The sequence below is a fragment of the Netta rufina genome (assembly GCF_964035555.1).
Source record: "Netta rufina genome assembly, chromosome: 9".
NCBI lineage: Eukaryota > Metazoa > Chordata > Aves > Anseriformes > Anatidae > Netta > Netta rufina.
In genome coordinates, this window is record NC_140132.1 from 16828911 (window position 1) to 16843599 (window position 14689).

At 42.3% G+C, this 14689-nt stretch overlaps 1 protein-coding gene across 1 annotated transcript in view; it reads left to right on the forward strand.

The window, feature by feature from the left end:
- The window catches only part of PSMD1 (proteasome 26S subunit, non-ATPase 1), a 71246-nt gene continuing 56557 nt past the window's right edge, over window positions 1-14689 (forward strand). Inside the window, exons 1-14 of the mRNA XM_084291991.1 lie at window positions 1-173; window positions 2182-2225; window positions 3227-3300; window positions 3543-3712; window positions 4679-4884; window positions 6218-6361; window positions 7178-7404; window positions 8493-8553; window positions 9812-9940; window positions 10723-10811; window positions 11475-11553; window positions 12673-12846; window positions 13760-13871; window positions 14472-14668. Of these exons, the coding sequence (XP_084148117.1) occupies window positions 158-173; window positions 2182-2225; window positions 3227-3300; window positions 3543-3712; window positions 4679-4884; window positions 6218-6361; window positions 7178-7404; window positions 8493-8553; window positions 9812-9940; window positions 10723-10811; window positions 11475-11553; window positions 12673-12846; window positions 13760-13871; window positions 14472-14668 (1722 nt within the window). The 5' untranslated portion in view covers window positions 1-157. The remainder of the gene's footprint in view (window positions 174-2181; window positions 2226-3226; window positions 3301-3542; window positions 3713-4678; window positions 4885-6217; window positions 6362-7177; window positions 7405-8492; window positions 8554-9811; window positions 9941-10722; window positions 10812-11474; window positions 11554-12672; window positions 12847-13759; window positions 13872-14471; window positions 14669-14689) is intronic.

A 14689-nucleotide genomic window follows, 5' to 3' on the forward strand; every position in this document is an offset into this window, starting at 1 on the left:
GGGACCTCGGCGGCACTTCCGGGCCGGGCAGCAGAGGCGGCGGAGCGGCGGCGGCGGCGGAGCGGCGGGGGGGGGCAGCGCCGTAGTTGCCGCAGCGGGGCCGGGCGAGGCGAGGCGGGGCGGAGCTGGGCGCCACCTCCGGCCGCGGGCCGCCACCATGATCACCTCGGCCGGTGAGGGGGCCGCGCCGCCCGCCGGGGTTTCGCTGAGTCAGGGCCGGCACCGGGCGCCGCCGGAAGGCCGCGGGGAGGCCGCTGGTGGGGGTTATGGGGGGGGGGGGGAGCAGCACGGGGAGCTCTGTAAGCACCGAGCGTGGCTTCTGAAGGGAAATGAGGCCGGGGAGCCGCGGGGTGAGGTCTTCGGGGGGGGTCCTGACCCCACAGAGGCCTTGTGGGGGAAGAGGGAGACCAGAGGGCCCAGGGAAAGGGGGGGGTGGGGGGTGTTAAGCGCTGCTTCTGGGCCCGCTGGGGTCTTTCGGAGTGTAAGAAAATATAAAAAGGGTTTCTGAGGGTGCTCAGGATGGAAATCGGTGTGTGGCCGAGCCCTGGTTTGTGAGGGAAGTGGTGCAGAGGGGAATGGTCTGCACGGAGCTTTCTCTTTCTGAGCCCTTTGTTGTGTGTTTTAGGTTTTTAATTGAGTAGAAGCAGGAGTTAATTTTAAAGGCCTATTAAAGTGGAAGTGGTGTGTTGAAGAGCAGTAAGATTGCTTTTACCAAAAATGCAGGAGCTTATAAAAACGAAACGTATACTTGGAGCAGAGTGGCAGAAAACCACAGGAAGGAGGGGTGCTGCCTGGCGTGGGGCCACCTCAGTGCTCCTTGCTGAGGGATGTTTGTGTACCTTGTTTTTTTTTAAAAAAATCTGGTAATGGGGATTCCACAACATCCATAGGCAAAATGAGTAACTTTATTTCTGTCAGAAAACTTTTCTTATCATTGCACTTCAGCCTGTACAGCTCCAAATAAACCTTGGTCCTACAGCTCCTGTTCGTATCTGACAGCGATCAGATCGTTCTCTTCCTGCTGACACCCAGCTTACTCACATGTGAGCTGTGCTTGTTTTAAAGATGTCAGTAGACTGAACAGTTACAGCCCTCCCCACACAAGTGTCCCAAGCTCTGAGCCCTGGACCTCTTTGCTCGTGTTGCTCAACGCCCCGGTTTGTTCCAGCTCCCGAAGCAGGGCTCCTGGTGCAGGACACAGCACTCAGGCGTGTCTGTGCCAAGTGGAGGGAAGGATTGCCTCGGGTCTGCCAGGAGACATTCTCACTTACAGGTCTCAGGGTGAAGCTTGGTTCTGTGCCTCCTAGGTCAGCCGTGTGATATTCTGATCAGGTTTCACCTGGATTGACCCTACTACTCTGCTTCCTTTCTGTGTTGTATGTTTTAGTTTTGTTCCGTGCCCTCTTTTTAGATCCCTCCCCTCTCAGGTTCCTCCCTCTCTTCCCACAGTTTGTCAAAATCTCATGAAAGCCCGACTGCCCTTCAGTAGGCTTCCTGGCCTTTGTAACTTGATGCCTCCTGCAGATTTAAAAAGGTTATCAATTTATGTAACAAGTAGAAGATTAAATGCAGGGAGTTCTGTTGAATTTTGGGCACATCGTCTGTCCACCTTTTCAGTTGCATCCTTGTAGTCTGACAGTGAACCACCTGTAACTGCTCTTCAGAGTGAGCTCTTCAGATTGAGCTCTTCAAGCATTTTGGGCTTCTCTTCTTGATGTGTCGGTTAAACCATGTTTCTGTAGCTGTTTGTACAATTGTTCTGGGATAGCATCAGGAACCGTGATAAAGCTGAGAGATACGATGTTTTCCTGGCAGAAAAAAAATAGGATGTTTTAAAATGATCTTCACGCCCTTCAGGTGAAGTGGAAGTGACTTGCTAGTAAACAGGCAGCAAACTAGTGATGGAGCTGGAAGTAAAATCCAGGTTCTCAGACTTCCTATCTCATACCTTTTCCTCTAAGAAGGATCCTCTTTTTAGAGAGCGTACCTTTCCAATTACAAATTCTGAGCTTTTATATTCATTTTTAATATAAACGTGGATCTGGCCTTTGAATTTTAATATTGAGAATTTTAAACCAGTATTCCGGAGACAGCCTTCTTTCGTCTTCTTTTGTTTTTGAGCTAAATGAGATGTTCACCTTTAAAGCAGAGTCCCAAACTGACTGTGATCTTGTTTTGCAGCTGGAATTATCTCCCTTCTGGATGAAGAAGAGCCACAGCTCAAGGTAACCTTGATTATGTCTGGGAACAAATAATGGCAAATGCATTGTGCTGAGAGCTTTATGTGCCAATCAGAAGTGATTGAATCTCAGTAACTGTAACGGTTGGACAGCAACAAATCATATCCAGCCTGAAAGCTGAAAGAAAAGGCTTAAATAACGTGGTAACAGATGGCAGACTTCCTTCTTCTGAACATGGAGCAAACTGGAGCTTTGCCGAAGCTCCCAGTTCTCTGATGGTAATGGGAATTGGTTACTTACACGCGTGCCAGAGGCTGCGTTCTGACTGTGTAAAATTCAGAGCTGAAGAATATCAAATTTGTAGCACAGCTGGAGATGTGTAAAACAATAATCACATCTGGTTTTCTCTTGAAAGAAAATCACATTGGTAGCAGAAGGGAACAGCAATCAGAGCTCTGCTATCCACGGTGTATGAATCCATAGGACAACACTGAACACCCAAAGTGGTGATGTACTGATTTTAGAAGGGGGAGATGCATCTTACAATATTGGCAATCCCCTGAATATTTCACTTGGAAGCATTTATAGATGGTGATAGGTCTGAATAAGCCCTGCTTTTGCACTGAGCTGATTGCAAGTGGGCTGATTCTAGTCTGGATGTCGTTCAGCTGCCGAAATGATGTGCCCAAATTAATGGTGATGGCTGGTGTAGACCACAGCCAGAGTTCTGTGTGCCGCGCTGAGGTTGCCACAAATGCTTTGAAAACTTTATATTTTTAGGAATTTCAGCTGTCAGTCATTTTTAGCCAATTTGTCATCACAAAGAGACCATGGGAAGGGGCATCAGGGCTCTCTGCCTTAGAGCAGCCCTTTGCAAAGGAGTTACAAAGATGAGTGAATGTTTACAAAGATCTTTTCAAATAGAATGTGATATTTAAGTGGGTCAGTTCTTATCATATTAGTCTTAGTTCACATATCATTTTTATCAAGGTAAGGTAATAAATGCATTTTTTTTAACGTAATATGACTTTTTTTTTTCCATGTAGGAGTTTGCTCTTCACAAGCTGAATGCTGTTGTCAATGACTTCTGGGCAGAAATCTCCGAGTCAGTGGACAAAATGTAAGAGTAAACGCTCACTACTGCAGGGTGTGCTGTTTTAAAACAATATGAGATAAAAATGGATGCAGTTTTCCTTGCTTGATACTGGCGAATATAGAATTTAGCCTCATACATCCAGGAAAGCCCTAATTGAAGTGGATGTGGACTTGGTGCTGTGGTCCCAAAGATGAAAGTTCAGTCAAGTTATGTGGCCTTAAGAGGACTGGGCAGAGAGTTGATGCTCTTCCCTCTCTTCTTTTCAGTGAAGTTCTCTATGAAGATGAGGGCTTCCGGAGCCGGCAGTTTGCTGCTTTAGTTGCTTCCAAAGTGTTTTACCACCTGGGAGCTTTTGAGGAATCGCTGAACTATGCCCTGGGAGCAGGTGACCTCTTCAACGTCAATGACAACTCGGAATATGTGGAGACGATCATTGGTAAGCAACTGCTTCTGTAAAAGAAAAGCTCTTGTGTTGCCAAAACTTCTGCAGTTTAGAGATTTCACTTCTTTAGCTGCTTTTCTCCATATTCCTCTTCCTCTTATATTCATTCAAACTAATGCTGCAGCTACATTTATCCATTTTATTTTTGCATTGTTTCCCATCTGCTTTGGGATTTTTTTATAGTACTCATTTGGGAGTTCTGGCAATCTTCTCCTATTCTTAGCTGTTATCTCACTGCAAGTTCTTCACCCCAAAATTGCTTTGCTTGTGTGTTTTCCCTTCTCTCATTTGTGTTCTGATGTCGTTGTTAATGTCAGCCTAACCTTGGAAGTAATCAGCTAATAAAACTAGCTGCACACCTGAGGGGTACTATTTTATTGCTCCCCCCTTAAACAAAATAGCAGGTCATGCATAAGGTAAAAGTTGTTTTTTTTTTTAAAGTATTGACCACTTGTATTAGTTGCCCTTGAGAGGTTTTGATGGACAAGGGCTGGCTTTCAGTCTCCCCAGCTAATGCTTAAAATGGATCTGGGAAGCCTCCTACTGCTGTTTGTGCATTTATTTAAAATATCCTGCTGTTTGAACAAAGAACATGTCCTTGGCTCCATTTTAAAAATAACTTATTGGTTTCAGTGCTAAAATGAGAGTTTCTTAGGAGAGGTAAGTATCTTCCACTAACATTTGTGCCTTTGATTGCACAAATAGCTCTTGTGCCTCATCTTCATGCAGTTTCCTATGCATTGTGTTTTGCTGGTTGAATGCGTGTACGCACACGCCTTTCAGATAAAAAGACCAGCGTGGTGAGCACCAGGTTACCTAGTTTAGAATAAATTCATATGCTGGCTAGGATTGAATTTTAGGTAGACCCCCCACTGGTCTCTGTTTTCCAACCTATGTGAAAATTGCAAACATCTCAGAAGCTGACATCTGTTCCCCTACATTTTTTTAATGTCTTTTCAGCAAAATGTATCGACCACTATACCAAGCAGTGTGTGGAGAACGCGGAGCTGCCGGAAGGGGAGAAGAAACCTGTCGATGAAAGGCTAGAAGGGATAGTGAACAAAATGTTCCAGCGATGCTTGGATGACCACAAGTACAAGCAGGCAATTGGCATTGCACTCGAGACACGCAGGCTGGACATCTTTGAGAAAACAATCCTTGAATCGGTACGTGCAAGATCCAGAAGCGAAGTGCTGTGTTGCTTTGGAACTTGAACTGTTTTGTGTGGGCAAGATAAGAGATGAAAGCTGGGGGAAGAGTTTATGCAGCTTTTGTGGAGGGGAGTGAGTTGGGACAGGGGGTTCACTTCAACATGTTCGTGGAAGACAAAGCTGCTCAAGACTATCATTAATCAATTATAAAGAGACCACTGCTGAGCTGCAAGCTGCTGAGGGAAAATTCCCAGAAAGCCTGGATGCATGCTGTTTGCTTTAGGTATTACCTGTCAGCTACTAGCAGAGATGATACTGGGCTAAGCAGACTGTAGGTCTGGCCTAACGTAAGAAGAACTTGTATTTTGTTGTGCCTGTCATCTGCTGTGATTCAGTAGAAGGGATCTTTAGGGATAGGTAAGTGATTTATGTATGGCAGGTTAATAATAATAATTAAAAAAAAACAGCATGATAATAAATAATATCCAGTTGCTGGGTGAGGTGCTCTAATTCTTAGAAAATGGCCATGTGCAAACTTAGTCCACCCTGGCTGCAGGGCAGTACAGTCTGTTTAACGTGTCTCGTTGAGGGTTTAAGATAAATCGTTTTACCAAGACATAGCATTAAGAGAAGCATGCCTGTAGTAATTTGCAGTAATTCTGTGAGTATGTCTCATCTTGTTGTGCTGCAGTGCCTCAGTCGTATGCCAGAACAAGTAAATCCTTTAAACTAAGAAGTGGTATAATTTAGAGCTTTCCAGTATTCTTGGATGTCTCCTATTTCTGTATTTGGGAGTGATAATCATCAGGCATCTGTCTCGCTTTCCTTGTTCCCTTTACTGTGCTATGCATTTACTAACTTCATTGCCTATTACAAATCACTCATTTCAAACTGCTTTTCTGAAGTCTAGTATGAAATCTGTTTCTCAGTCTCTAGCAAGAAACAGGTGTGTTGGAGATATTTTCTTGATTCACAGTTTGGTTTGCTGACATTTTATGTTAATGCAGTGAATTTCATTAGGAAAGCAAACAGGAAAGGTGAAGGGGGGAAATAAGTATCAAACTTTTAAATTAATCTTTTGCATATTTTAGGTCTAAATTAAAGACTCAATTTAACTGCTGAATTGTATATTTGTCCCATACATTTTCTGGTAGTATTTTTTTCTTTACATTGCAATATACCAGTATATAAGCTTTTCTAAAGATGGGTCTTCTGCAGAGATTCTTCTGAAAAGGGAAAGTGTGAAGTTTTATGTGTGTGTGTCTTCTCTGGGGTAGCTTTATCCCAATCTCTAAATCCTTTCTTGTCAATCCAAACCTAAACTTCATATCTCTGACTTTTGTTTCAGAATGATGTTCCTGGGATGCTAGCCTACAGCTTGAAGCTCTGTATGTCTCTGATGCAAAATAAACAGTTCCGTAATAAAGTCTTGAGAGTTCTAGTTAAAATCTACATGAATCTAGAGAAACCAGACTTCATCAACGTGTGCCAGGTAAACTTCTCAGAGTGCTGTTTAAAGATCACTCAGCAGTTGTTGTTCTTGTAGATGTCAATTCAAATACATCTGTGATCTGTTGTTTTTTGTTTGTTTGTTTTTTCAATTAAATGAAATACTTTTTCCTGGTTGAGTAATTAAAGTGTATGTACTAACGAAATCAACATGAAAGAAGCGATGGAAATACTGTACACTTGATCAATTAATAGTGAAACGTTCAAAGGCAGTTTGGAGACACAGATGGCTGATTATTTTAAGCTTCTGTAGGGAGGATCAGATAGCAGCTTCACAGTTTGGAATTTTATTTATTCCTCCAAAAAACAACTGGTTTTTTTTATAAGCTGTTGTCTGAATGTATTCAAACAACCAGATACCAAATTACTCAGATTCTCAAGCATTTGACAATATTGGGATGCGATGTACACATGACTTAGGAGTGTTACTCCTGTTGCATTTTAGCGGAGACAACCGTACAAAATGACTGATACTTTAATGTGCTTTGGAAATTTGTGTTTAGTAGGATAACATGGTCAGTTTCCAAAGATAAAGCTGAATAAATAGAAAAGCTTGAATGGTGCGTCTTGAATTTGTAACGCTTGGTCTTGCTTTTAAACTGACCTGTGAAAACTCTTTGAAGATTCTTATCTGCTATGAGAGAGAGGGAATGGTCCTTTCTCTGAAGAGGTGCTCCATAGAAGCAGCAGATCAGGCAAAAGGGAAAATGGATTGTGGCCTCACATTGTGTTTCTTTTTCATTCTGAAGTAGATGATGTCTTCTGATTTTTCTTTTCTGTTTCCCTTCCTTTCCCTCAGTGCCTGATATTCCTGGATGACCCACAGGCTGTAAGCGACATCTTGGAAAAACTGGTGAAGGAAGATAACCTCCTCATGGCCTACCAAATTTGCTTTGATCTGTATGAAAGCGCTAGCCAGCAGTTCTTGTCCTCTGTGATCCAGAATCTCCGCACTGTCGGAACTCCCATTGCCTCTGTGCCTGGATCCACCAACACTGGCACTGTCCCTGGATCAGAGAAAGACAGGTGGGGGAATTGGCTTGAGGAAAGGCAGAATTGTTCAGTTACAGTCCTGCTCTGGTGGAGCCTGTTGTTCTGTGTATGGCTCTCCATTCCAAGCAGTTGAGTTATTCCATTTAAGTTAGGGAAATAAACATAAAATTGAATGTTACCAGAATCCACTCTTTGAGAAAGTGCATTTCCTGTGCAGTTGATGCAAGCATGGTGCACTTGTGTGGCTCGAGTAGCTCAGCTAATGAGCAGTAATGAATTAAGCCATAGTGCGAGTTGCTCTGGAGTGCTCTGATGTTGTATGGTCTTCGTAGAAGTTGGTAGGGCTAAGAAAGTAGTGGGTGTGAGCAAAAAGTTGTGGGTTTTGCTTCAGATTGTAGCTGTTCTCATGCCTGCTTCTGTGAAGAGTTCATAGATGATATTGTAGTATTGCTCCAGAGCTGTCATGGCTGTGTGCAGCCTGACCCCTGCACTATCTTTGACAATGTGTGATGGAAAATGCTGCCTAGATCAAGGCTGGCTAAGTGCGAGAGCTTATGTAGTTGTGAGGAGCTCATTCAAAAAGCTTATAAATCAGCAATATGGATATAGCAAGCATTATTTCACTAGAGAAGAAGAGAGAATAAAAGCCAAGGCACAAAGTAATTGATAAATCCCTCTTTGAAGCATTAGGACAAGATGCTAACAGCAGCTTAACATCTTTTGTTTCCGTTTCAATGCTCTAGTGTTTATCTTAATAGTGATGAGCTCAAGGCTTTTGGGTGAGGACATAATTACCCATGCTGCCTGGTTGTTGACCCTGTTTTCTCACTTGTCTCTGCCTGTTCCTTCCATACCAGCATCTCTTTTTTTTGCCTCTCTGGCTGGAGTTGGAGGGTGGGGATTTCCAGGCCTTTGTCTTCAAGTCCCCTGGCAACTGAACTGTAGAGTTTGCTTCTCAGCAATGACCTCCAGAAAGACAGCCCTTGTATTGTCAAAGTCCTGTTATTTTCAGCTGTCATCTCCAAATCCTGGACTACTGTTTCAGAATAGTGTTTAGCCATAATTACAGTACTTGGCTAGCTCTGAGTGATGAACTGGGTTGCATTTCTATTCTTTTTCAGTGATGCTATGGAAGCAGAAGAGAAACCAGGAAGCAGCTGTGCAGGGAAGTCTGCAGAAGTTGTGAGTGTCGTTTCCAAAAACGTGCCTTGCTTAATAGTTCTTATGTGTTAGAACCTGCAGTTGTTGGGTTGGTTCACCTAATGAAAAGTAATTTCACTTCTGTTTTGCTGGGAGGCAAGGTGACAATCTCTGAGGACAAAGTAACTGACAATATAAAAGTCCAACAGTTGAGATACTGAAAACTGGAGGAATTAAGTAATTTCAGCAGGTAGTGCTGAGCCCAGAAAAGGGGAGAAAAAAACCGAAGGAGCTGGGTTATGTCTTTGCTTTTTTTTTTTTTTTTTTTTTTGAAATAACTAACTGCTAGAAGAAAGAGCCTGAAATTTGACGGATGGTGGCTGTCTTCCTCAGTGGAATCCTTTTGTTCAGATTCTTTTCCCAAGTACTGAAGAAAGCAAGTTCACTTCTGACATGCACGTGCAATTGCATTTCACCATTTTATGCATAGCTAACGCAATTCTGATCCTGAGAAAAGGAAATGCTACCTGAGAAGGAAATAAAACCCAAGACAAGCTGTTTTTTCACCTTCCCAAGTCGCATTTTTGCAAACTAGACTTGGGAATCTTTGAGAGATTCTTGCAGATCAGTTAAAAAGGATAATGTTTTACTCAAGGGCAAACTGAATTGTTTTCTTGAAGTTATATTCTGTGAGGAAAACAAAAGGGGTGAATTTTCTTGCCTCATCAAGGAACCTGTAAACAGTGCTTTTGTGTAGTAAAGGTGTCTTGAATCAGTTTCTGCTGAGTTGGCATTGCTGACTGTGCTGAGGGATAAGCACATAAAAATGATCTTTGGGGCCAGAAACATTCTTGAGCTTAATCTTCCACAATACAGAATACTAACTACAAAGAAATAATTGAGAGGATTAGTTTAAGGGCTGAACTACTTATGTTTGGCTGATCTCTGACCACTAAAGTAATGCCAGAGAGCAGCAATGTACTTTACATCCTTCTGAAAAGGTACTTCAGCTGGGACTTAAGGTGTGGAAACTGTTCCACAGTGGGAAAGGGAGAGTCTTTCTTGAAGAGCTCTGGAAGATAGCTCTGGAAGATGAGTGTAGTAGAGAATCCTAGATCTACTAGCTGCTGTTCTAAATAAAGTCTTTGGGCTTGTGCAACAATGTCCGTTGGGTCCCTAAACCTGTCAGATTTTGGAATGTGGTGGTGGGGACATACCAGAGTGGCTTTTCATGAACTGTGTTTTCTCAGAGCTTTAATTAGGTTCTCACTTTTCTTTTTCTCTTTGCTTATATGTAAAGAACCCAGAGCCTAAGGACCAGATCTCAAAAATGATTAAAATTCTAAGTGGGGAAATGGCCATTGAGTTACATCTTCAGTTTTTAATACGAAACAACAATACGGACCTCATGATCCTCAAAAACACAAAGGTAAGAAGCTTTGTAAATTGGTTGTCTTGGATTCATCTGATTCATCTTGGGTTTGTAAAGTAACAGTAATGTGGTCAATACAGCATCTTATTGTCTTAGCATGACCTCCCTCCGTTTTGAGGACACAAATCTGTGTTTTTGTCATAATACATTAACGTTTATAACTTGAACCTGTGACCCTGGGTAGTGCTAGTAAACTGAGTAACTGATTTTGTTTTGGAATGTGTTGTTCAAGGATGGGCAAATAAGTTACAGGTAAATCAAACTCCTTCTGTTAAGCTGAATGATTATTAGAAACCACAGGAAGTTGTTTTTTTATGTATGAAATGAGATGCATGTCATTGGCAAAAATGGTAGGGGATGATTGTCAGTGGGCTCATCTGTTTCAGGAGGTACTTTAAGCATATCGGAAAAGCATTTCCATCTGCTTGTTAAGTGCTTTGGAGTCATCCTGTGTAGCGGCTGAGGGATGGCTTGAAAAAGTCAGCAGCGTGCACTGCAATGCTTGGTTTGGAAAACCAGAAGTGGGATTCTTCTGTTAAGCTGTAATTGAAGCAATCGTGCCTCTGACAGAAACTCATAGAGAGGATAGATTTGCACTGGAAAGATGGGTTGAGGATATATTAGAGTGTATTAACAATCTATTAACTCTGATTAAAGGGAAATTGCTGGTTAAATTGAGTCTAATTACAACCCATTTTTCTAGTGTACTGGCAAGCTTGTTAAGTGACCTGGGGCATGTCTTTGGCTGGCTGTGATACTGTTTGTTTTTATTCTTTCAGGATGCAGTGCGGAATTCCGTGTGTCACACAGCAACGGTTATAGCAAACTCCTTTATGCACTGTGGTACAACCAGTGACCAGTTCCTTAGGTAAATCCATGGCAAGGAAGCCCCGGTATTATTTAGAAGTGTATAAACAGCATTGTTGCCCTACTTAGCCTGATAGTTTTAATGAGTGGCTGCAGAACTCTGGGCTTAGAATATAAAAAGGTCTGAAAGCTAAGTTGAGGATAGAAAGAAGAAGCTGGAATTATTTACTTTTCTCTGTCCTCACAAATAGGCTTTATTGGGACGGTAACCACACGAGCAGGTTGGAGGGTTTGGAATTTCTGTTCTCCTTGTTTACTAGTTGGAGAGTTTCTGCGATGGTGATGTATCTTCTCTGGTAGAGACTGACACTGGCTCTTGATGAATGACTCTGGGAAGGGAAATGTCAGGAGTGACCTTCCCAGGAAATTGAGGAAAACACCAGAAACTCTGCTCAGGTTTCTCCCACAAAGCTAACAGGCTGCTTATTGACTGACTGTTCTCCATCCTTCACTGAGATCACTGCTATGTAGGAGCTTGACTCCTGCCAGCCAAACAGCAGTAGTGATGAAGGAGAGAGAGGTACAAAGTGTAATTACAGTTAGCCTTGCCTTCTGGAACTGTTTTCTGGTGTGAAAGCAATCTTTAATGCTGTGAAACATTGCTTGCAGAGTGAGGAGTGGGCTGTGTGTAAAATTATCTAACCTGTATCTTTTTGTCTTACAGAGACAATTTGGAGTGGCTGGCCAGGGCCACTAATTGGGCTAAGTTTACTGCTACTGCCAGCTTGGGTGTTATACACAAGGTAAAGTTGCATTCATTCCCTTCTGTTCAGTAGGAGAGATTTATTTCTCAACGCAGAGAACATTGAAGGGGGGATTCTGAATGTTGCCTGTACTTCAGTTAACCTAGTCTGTTGCGAGGCACAGCCATAACATAGCTTGTGTCTTTGACCTGAAGAAAAGCTCTGCTTTATCAAATCCAACATGGTGAATATCTCATCTAGTTCAAAGTGTATTTTGCTGATGGTGAGAAGGGGATTGGGTAACATGGCTTAAGGAGAGAGCCTTCAACTGCAGTCAGAACTCAGTAGCTTATGAATGAGTGTTGTGATCAACTTAATGGATGTACCCAGTTAAGCCTTTTCCCTGGTGGACAAAACATCTCTCAGGGATACTGAGCAGGAAGAGTCTCTTGCTGAAAAGATTTAAATACCTTTAATCTGATAGATTGCACATGTCTTGTGTTGAATGCTTTGGGATAGAGGAGTTAGCTGAGGAGTTAGGCTAGGCTGACGAAAGCTGGATGGCTTTCTTGGTACTGTAGCATTAGAGCAGGTACCTTTCTTCCTAGACTCCTTCCTAGATCTTCTTTTCCTTTGATAATTTCGGAGGATTGGTAATTTCTAGCTATTAAAATTGCAGGTGTATATTAAGTGTATTCCCTGGCCTTGTGACAGGACCAGAGTTCTCACTGTTGTAATTTTCATAAAGTTTCAATGGTGGACTAAGTAGAAGTCACTTTCTTCAAATTCATTAATGGAGAAGGTATATTTAGGGGTGTTTTGAAATAGCAAGAAGTTTTTGTAGTGGTTTTATTTGCCTTGATCCTCACTGAAGTGCTCTAGTGAATGAATCAATGTAGCTTCTGGCCAAATTTGTCCTTGATTTAGATCAGTGATCGAGTGATTGATGCATACTCCTGTTCTGGGGTGGATAAAATCTCAGTACTGAAGGATTCTTTGCTGATCATACAGCACTGAAAGGGTAACTTTTTGTGAAGAAAGTAAAGCAATGGCTATGACAAGTTTTCTCCTGACTTATTTAAATATTGTTTAAATGTTATTGCAAAGTGTTTGCATCCACTGTTTTTTCACCTTTCAATTCTCCCTATTTTCCCTTTCTGCTGGACTCTGGACATGCAGGGTCATGAGAAAGAAGCACTTCAGCTAATGGCAACGTACCTACCCAAGGACACTTCGCCGGGATCAGCCTACCAGGAGGGCGGAGGCCTCTATGCCTTGGGTCTCATTCATGCTAACCATGGTGGTGACATCATTGACTATTTGCTGAACCAGCTGAAGAATGCCAGTAATGATGTACGTACTGGGTTTGGTAATAAACCTTGATTTTTTGGGGAATGTCCAGAAGGGTGCTAGCTGGTTTAGAAGTAACTAAGTCTGTGACTTCCTATGGGTTTTAGCAACCTTTTGCTAACAATTTAAGTAAGGTTTTTAGGAAGTTTTTATGTTAATGACAGTGAATCTAGCTTCATTTTCTTACTACTTAATTATCTTATTTGTTCTGCTAGTAGACCTCCAGTGCTAAAGTACCATTACTGTTTATGGCTTAGCTGTCAAAGGAATAAGCCACAAAATGCTTCTGCCTCCCTGTAGGTTTGAATGCATTTTACACAAAAAACGTGCTTTCCTTCCCCACTTAACGTTTACAGACCACTACAAAAAGCCTCCTTTAAAGTTTAAATTGATTAGTATTTCTCCCAGCATGTTCCTTTATTTTCTTTTGGGAATTTCAGACTGTATCTTTGAAAATACTGTGAATGGATCCCACTCATCTTATTGCGAGTGTAGTACTTTTCCCATATCCAGTTAGAACAAGAGGGGAGGTACAATTTAAGTGGGTACTGATTTACCTTTCTATATAAATGCTATTACTAGGCAGCAATTTTTATATATGGTACAGCTTTGTGGTACTACATAAGTCACTCAGTGGGGGGAAAGAGCTTAAAGGTATTAAAGTCTCACGTGCTATGTGGAAAGCTTCTGACACTCGTTATGGGCTTTGAACTGCTGCTTTTAATCTAGCTTCTTTCTTTCTAATCAGTTACTGCCTTAAAAGGTAAAAGAGGCTTTTCTGACAGGTCAGGAGATCATAATGGGTGGTTTGGGGTTAAAAGTTTGCAGGTTTATATTGCTAGAAAGACATCTGCTTCAACTGAAGCCATGTTGTTACTGTTTTATGATGACTCAACTTGCATATGCTTCTCTCTAGATTGTCCGACATGGTGGCAGCTTGGGTTTAGGTCTTGCTGCCATGGGGACGGCACGTCAAGATGTGTACGATTTGCTGAAAACAAATCTATACCAGGATGATGCAGTGACAGGTAAATGTTCAGCTTTCAAAGCAGATAACCATCTGAGGCCTTATCAGGCATCTGTTTTTTTTCTAAGTCTTCTGTTAGCAACATAGATCAATTTTCTGGGTTGCCTTAGCTGTGTTTTATTAGCTAACCTTTTCCTGATCAGCATGGTTCTTTAGTTAAGTGGTAGTAATGGTCAGAGGTCCTGTCAGGACTGGTCTTTGGCACTGTTCCAATTGTTAGTAAGATATGGTAAGTCTTTAGACAGTCTCTTATTTTGCTCTATTCTTAACTTTGTCATGTGTTTTTTATTCAGTGTAGTTGATCTCCAGAGCCATGTGCCCTTTTTTTGACTGAGAAGCTTCTGAAGGGCTACTGCTGCATAGCTTGGGGTTTGCAGGAAAATTATCTGAGCAGCTGTTGGCCTACGAAGATAAATTGGAACTTGGAGGGGGAGGGCACTAACTCGTGGCTGGTGGGTTATCTTTACAAGCACAGTTGTCTGTGAATACTGGGGTTGCTGAGTATGGTGACGTTGAAGTGACCTGTTGGCCTCTATCCCGTGTAATATTTACAGCTTTTAGGAGCTGAGTTTGCTGGATTTTGTTTTTCTGTGCTGTGCAGGTGAAGCAGCTGGCCTGGCACTGGGACTGGTTATGCTGGGATCTAAAAATGCTCAGGCAATTGAGGACATGGTTGGCTACGCACAGGAAACCCAGCATGAAAAGATTTTGCGAGGCCTTGCTGTTGGAATTGCTCTGGTGATGTACGGGAGAATGGAGGAGGCAGATGCTCTCATTGAGAGTCTCTGCAGAGATAAGGTGAGTTTAGCTGTGTCTTAA